Genomic DNA, 7,188 nt, shown 5'->3' with positions numbered 1-7,188 from the left:
GGAGAGGGTGGGAGGGGGGGGGGGGGCGAGAATCCACCATCCCTTGTCTAAGGGTATTCGTGAGCTTACCAACCTCAATGCAGTAATCTTGGCTATGTACTTCTGTACTAAGTTTGTTGTTTCCACACTTAGTGATCACACTCTAGAGAGTAAATATGATGCTTCTATGATTATCTTCCTGTATAAGCAGTAGACAGTGATTACTTGTTTTGCTGGCACAGATGGATGAGAAGCGAGATAACTTCATCGACTGGGATGAATTCCTGACGCACCTGATGCTGGAGTACCACGAGAAGGAAATGCTGATCAAGGAGCATCGTTTAAAGGAGCCTATACTGGGGTTGCCCAGAATCTTACGCAGCGGCCACAGACTACATGTCACTCGTGCCACTTTCAATCCTGTTGTTACACCGGTAATCTTGCTTTAATTTTTGCTGTCACAGTGGAAGTAAAAGGAGTGCCAGTCCTCACTTTGTCCAAAAAGGACCAACTATGATCTACATACGAGCTGTCTACAAGATATTTTGCTTTCCTCTTCATACTGATCAACTGGCATCAATTAACAACTTTATTTCCTTTTCTTTTTGTATCTTCTGTAGAAATATAATATACGTCTCGTTTAGCAAACAGTTCTGGGTTCCATAGTGTGAGGACCAGGCTATAGGTATTTCTTATAAATAGTAAATCAATTATATTGTTGATAGAATTATGGGAATTTTTCCATTTGAGTTCTGTACGCTGTAGTAATAGGATTGAGGTGTGTGTATCTCTTACAAATAATAAATTAAATTTGTTATTATTCCAATCACGTGAGTTTGGTACTGCTGCTCTTGACGCCATATCAACGTCACGTCAATGTCATGTTACATCGACACCATAATGCTCTCAGACCAATAGTGATACTATTACGAAGTAGACTCTTTGACATTATAAATAATGACTTCACATCATGTTATGCAGATTGAAGGCAAATATTGAGGTAATTTATGGTGTAAGACACATTGACAATACAATTTGTGGCTATATAATATTTCTCAAAATGGTGGTAAACATCAGTGTCATTTATGGTGTGAGTCACTGTGACAATGCTTCGTGAGGCTAAATTACTGACGCCACTGTATATTATTCAAAACTGTGGAAAATTTTGTCCAATGAATATAAGACTCAAACATATTCAATACAAAGCATGACATTGTATCTAAATTTGTTTCTTGCAAGTTATTAGATGTTTTTGCAAAAATGGCGGAAAGCTTTAGTCTGTCCTCTCCTCTAGGAGAATAGTGCGTCCATCACCTCGGTAATGTTAGCCTCGAGAGAACACCCAGCAGTTTCCTACAAACTTGGGCAAGTGTTGGGCAACGCGATTCTAGAGACAAAACTATCGTATTGCCTTGTAACAGTAACAGTCATGTTGTTGTTGCTGTGGTCTTCAGTCCTGAGACTGGTTTGATGCAGCTCTCCATGCTACTCTATCCTGTGCAAGCTTTTACATCTCCCAGTACTTACTGCAACCTACATCATTCTGAATCTGCTTAGTGTATTCATCTCTTGGTCTCCCTCTACGATTTTTACCCTCCATGCTGCCCTCCAATACTAAATTGGTGATCCCTTGATGCCTCAGAACATGTCCTACCAAACGACCCCTTCTTCTAGTCAAGTTGTGCCACAAACGTCTCTTCTCCCCAATTCTATTCAATACTTCCTTATTAGTTACGTGATCTACCCATCTAATCTTCAGCATTCTTCTGTAGGACCACATATCAAAAGCTTCTATTCTCTTCTTGTCCAAACTATTTATCGTCCATGTTTCACTTCCATACATGGCTACACTCCATAGAAATACTTTCAGAAACGACTTCCTGACACTTAAATCTATACTCGATGTTAACAAATTTCTCTTCTTCAGAAACGCTTTCCTTGCCATTGCTAGTCTACATTTTATATCCTCTCTACTACGACCATCATCAGTTATTTTGCTCCCGAAATAGCAAAACTCCTTTACTACTTTAAGTGTCTCATTCCCTAACCTAATTCCCTCAGCATCACCTGATTTAATTCGACTACATTTCATTACCCTCGTTTTGCTTTTGTTGATGTTCACTTATATCCTCCTTTCAAGACACTTTCCATTCTGTTCAACTGCTCTTCCAGATCATTTGCTGTGTCTGACAGACTTAGAATGTCATCGGCGAACCTCAAAGTTTCATTTCTTCTCCATGGATTTTAATACCTACTCCGAATTTTTCTTTTGTTTCCTTTACTGCTTGCTCAATATACAGATTGAATAACATCGGGGAGAGGCTACAACCCTGTCTCACTCCCTTCCCAACCACTGCTTCCCTGTCATGCCTCTTCAACTCTTATAACTGCCATTTGGTTTCTATACAAATTGTAAGTAGCCTTTCGCTCCCTGTATTTTACCCCTGCCACCTTTAGAATTTGAAAGAGAGTATTCCAATCAACACTATCAAAAGCTTTCTCTACAAATGCTAGAAACGTAGGTTTGCGTTTGCTTAATCTAGCTTCTAAGATAAGTCGTAGCGTCTGTATTGCCTCACGTGTTCCAACATTTCTACGGAATCCAAACTGATCTTCCCCGAGGTCGGCTTCTTCTAGTTTTTCCATTCGTCTGTAAAGAATTAGCGTTAGTATTTTGCAGCTGTGGCTTATTAAACTGATAGTTCGGTAATTTTCACATCTGTCAACACCTGCTTTCTTTGGGATTGGAATTATTATATTCTTCAGCCATATAGCAAAAAAAAATAACAAAAAAAGGAACACTCCTGTTTGTATGTACTGTATGTTTACTGATGAATAATCACATCCCTTTATTTCTGTTTACTGGCGTCATGTATGGCTGACGTGAGACTGCCACTAAATGAAACACTCTCTCAGATGCCTGGCACCCAGGAGAATTCTCCCCTCCACCCCTTTCTCTCTGGGCCAATAGGAAAGCTTTAAAAAGGCAGGAAACGCGTAGACCAGTAAGAATCAAGCTTTTTGTTACTAACGGTAAGACATAGGTGCCATTGTTCTTGGCCAGCCGGCGTTTCCAGTTGGTACAAAAAAGGAAGACATTTAATTACAACTAACCTGCCACAACACGATGTCTAAACAAACAAACTCTTGCGACACCTTTGCACTCTAGGGGTCACCCACACCCGAGCTGAAAATCCTACTCTTTGTCAGGATGAAGGCCGAGGAATCTGAGTGGGGTCGCCAGACGCAATAAAGCAGGATTAAATATTACTTCATTTATTTCTCTGTATACATCTCGTCGCTATATCTTCGGCGGCGACTGTTGGCTTAGCAAGCCATTGGGGAATCTGCTGAAGCCAGTGGCTGGCCCAGGCTGCCGTATCTCGCTCCATCAGCCTTGTGCTCAGGCCAGTGACTTACAGCAAGCAGGTCGGCGCCTGTGGTGCGCAAGGTGTGCCCCGCAGTAAGTTCTTCACGACGTGTGGTTGTAGTGTCTCACGCGTTGTTCTATGAGTACTCTGCCCCTTCCAGGTCAATTCCTGTGTTGTAACAATCGATAAACCGCAATGCTCGATACTGTGGGGTTTTGTTGAATGTTGATCTTGATCCACTGGTTTAGTAGGCCATGTGACCCAAGTGATGCTGGACTTAAGAGTAGTTTGTGCTCCAGGCTGCAATGGTGTTAGCAGGCCCCTGGATTACCCATCAGTGGCGGCTACTACCGAAGGCTGGCTTCTATCATATATGACTATGGATTGGTGGTCATCTCATAAGGTGGCATGGTATGACTGGTACTGGAACAATCTCATACAAAGATCTTACAAGATCATTACAACTTTCAGGTAATCAAGTGTGAATACATGAACACCATGCCACTGACTCCAGCCTAACGAGGTAAGATATTTATGACATTTAGGAGAGGATCTCCTTTTTGACATTGTTCATCTTGACTGAATCGGTTCTGATCTTTAGGAGTTCTCAGTGGTCTTATGTCCTGCTACAATTGCTTTATCAGTTTGTTTCGGCGTCTTAACTTCTTTGTCAACGCCTAATGGGTCTTGTTGAGTACTCCTTAGAATTTCTTACATAAATTACCTGAGCGACAGAGGCAGATTGGTCTGCACTCATGTAACCCTTTTCCACTAAGCTTGTTACCACTCACACACAGAAGTGTTGATGTTGCACACTTGGTGACTGTCTAGCTGTGTTGTAATGTTTACACCTCGTGCCTGGCTCATGTTGGTAGTTCTGTATGCTTGAGCAATGCTATTCTGTTAGGACTTTGAAAATTTCACTTTCCTGTTCCCTTACATTCTTGGTGCTTTGCACCATTATTAGTGTGTGACCTTACTATAAAACTCATAAATTGCACTGGAAAAAATCCGAAGTATATACACGTCCACACTATCCAAATGGAACAGAACAATGGCCATAGTGCAGCAAAAATTAACTATTTCTATATACAAAGTAATCGACTCTCCGAAGTCATGGACACCCTGCTGTACAATACATTTAGCTGTATAAACCTGCAGTGTTTGCGCTCTGTCTGTTGGTAATCCTTCTGAATAATAATTTCGTGGTTTCTCCATCAACAATATTCCAAAGATGCATGCATAAAATATAGATCTGAATAGTTACGTACAAGCAGATGGGTCGTGCGTGTCTCTGCAAAAGGTATAGTGTGCACAAAATGCCAAGGCCACTATATACGCAGTCGGCTGGGGAAGCTTAGGGAAAAGGCAGTGGTTGGGGGCCGCTCAGAGCGCTGCAAGGGAAATGCTGAGTGCTGGAGGGGAAAGTGCCATTCTAAACTGAAGCCTACATTCACATTTTTTGTAAACATTAAGTGAGGCTCCTCCTTGCCTACACTTGCATGGTGACAGTTCAAAAAGATCTGCTGTCATCTCTGCTTTCGTTAGTATCTAAAAAGAATTCCGCCGTAAATGAGGCGATTTATTTTCGCCTGGCGTCCTAAGCATTTGTAACTTTCAGAGAAACGTCATGAATGGCGAATTTTGAGTAAAACCTACACATTTCTCTGGTTGCCAAGTCAAAATTTGCTTCCTTTGCCAAAACACAGCAGAATTTATGCTGTCTCAGCGCACTAACATGTTGTGCAGACACAGTTGCGAGAGAATTCTGAAACAGTGGCTTATTAAGTTTTTAAAATGAGGAACTGAGGAAAAGTAAAGTCAGTAGCTTATGATAAAGCACATCCTCCGTACAAAAAAAATGTGTAACATCTTCACATATGTTGTTCTAAAACCCACAGCGTTTCTCGTTTCACCAACTATCGACGGTCGTTAAAAATAACATTCTTTCACCGGAAATGTCGGTAGTTATTGAAATAATCCAGTAGATAATGAAGTTTTACATAACAGCAGTATGGTAAAATACTCTCTTCTTTGCGTGCTATCATTTGCTAGAATCTTATTTCGATAACTGAAACCTTTTATGAAATATGAGGAGTGATGTGGATATTTCACTCTGGCTTTATTACTGGCGCGGCGCAATCGCAAATGAGTGTGCTACATCAGGTCAATCTTCTCGAGATTGATGACAGATAGGTACGTCTACCCAAGTTTAAAGAAAAATTCAATATGTTAGCTAAATTTCATATGCCCCAATATATTGTGTACCATGCGCCAGAAGAAAAATCATAGCGACCTCTATTTTTCATTGCACACTTTTCCGAATTTCGCGCAGTGTCTTATCTTCACGTAAATATCACAATAACTATGACTATTAACGAAATGATGAGCGCATCATCATAGACCTGCCTTATAAAGCTATAAGTAAAGCAAAAAGGAACTTTTTACCAATAGTTTTTGTAAAATCGTTTGAGAAAGATTGCAGGGTGCACGACTCGATAATCTGAGTAGCCCCCTTAGATTTTTTGCAGATGACGCTGTAATTTACCGTCTAGTGAAATCATCAGACGATTAATTCCAATTAAAAAATGATCTATAGAGAATTTCTGTATGGTACGAAAAGTGGCAATTAACACTAAACAAAGAAAAGTACGAGGTCATCCACATGGGTACTGAGAGAAATCCGATAAATTTTGGGTATACGATAAATCGCACAAATATAAGGGCCGTGAATTCGACTAAATACCTAGGAATTACAATTACGAGCAACTTAAATTGGAAAGACCACGTAGATAATATTGTGGGTAAGGCGAAACAAAGACTGCGCTTTGTTGGCAGAACACTTAGAAGATGCGACAAACCCACTAAAGGGACAGCCTACATTACACCTGTCCGTCCTCTGCTGGAATATTGCTGCGCGGTATAGGATCCTTACCAGGTAGGATTGACAGAGGACGTCTAAAAAGTGCAAAGAAGGGCAGCTCGTTTCATGTTATCGCGCTATAGGGATGAGAGTGTCACTGATATGATACGCGAGTTGGGGTGGCAGTACTTTCTCTTCCGAATGCGAAAATACTTTGTTGACACCCACCTACGTAGGGAGGAATGATCATCATAATAAAATAAGAGAAATCAGAGCTCGAACGGAAAGATTTAGGTTTTCCTTTTTCCCATGCGCCATTCGAGAGTGGAAGGGTAGAGAAGTAGTATGAAAATTGGTCGATGAACCCTCTGCCAGCGACTTAAGTGTGAATTGCAGAGTAACCATGTAGATGTAGATGTACTTTCATCGGCGACCGGGCGAAAGGATGGAAAAATCGGCCTCCCCTACTAAGCAAACGAATGAGCTCGTCCAGCGCTTTGGACGAAAACTGTTCATGGCACATCGGCCACTGTATATTGCGCGAGCCATACAGCCGGCGCTGGTGCCGCTGCCACTGCCTGTCTCTGTAGCTGCTGCAGCCACAGCGAGTCACCAGCCAGTCCTGGGAATATCACTGAAGCTGTAATGCACCAGACGCATTCCTTTCCGCGCATATACGTATTGTGTAGCCCAGGGAACTACCACCCACCCACGATGGGTCGTGCAACAGATCTATTCGCTCTCTGGGTGTGCTGAACACGGCTGCAGATGACACATTAATGCCTACCTGTGCAATTATTACCCTCTGTCAGAAGTGAAGGAAGCAATAAAAAGGTACCAGCCAAAGTGTACTGCGGCAGAGTAAATGCAAGCAGTATTAAAGACACTGCAATATTATGTACACTACTGGCCATTAACATTGCTACACCAAGAAGAAATGCAGATGATAAACGGGTATTCATTGGACAAATATAT

The 7,188-nt window shown here is 41.6% G+C and overlaps 1 protein-coding gene across 1 annotated transcript in view; it reads left to right on the top strand.

Annotated features, from left to right (window-relative positions):
• The first annotated feature begins 221 nt into the window (after positions 1 to 221).
• Positions 222 to 7,188, top strand: part of LOC126092753 (WD repeat-containing protein on Y chromosome-like) — a 411,016-nt gene continuing 404,049 nt past the window's right edge. The window contains exon 1 of the mRNA XM_049908479.1: positions 222 to 413. Within this exon, the coding sequence (XP_049764436.1) occupies positions 222 to 413 (192 nt within the window). The remainder of the gene's footprint in view (positions 414 to 7,188) is intronic.

Source organism: Schistocerca cancellata, chromosome 7 (assembly GCF_023864275.1).
Source record: "Schistocerca cancellata isolate TAMUIC-IGC-003103 chromosome 7, iqSchCanc2.1, whole genome shotgun sequence".
In the NCBI taxonomy this organism is placed as follows: domain Eukaryota; kingdom Metazoa; phylum Arthropoda; class Insecta; order Orthoptera; family Acrididae; genus Schistocerca; species Schistocerca cancellata.
Note: the sequence above shows the minus strand (reverse complement) of the source record. Positions and strands in the feature narration are given on the sequence as shown.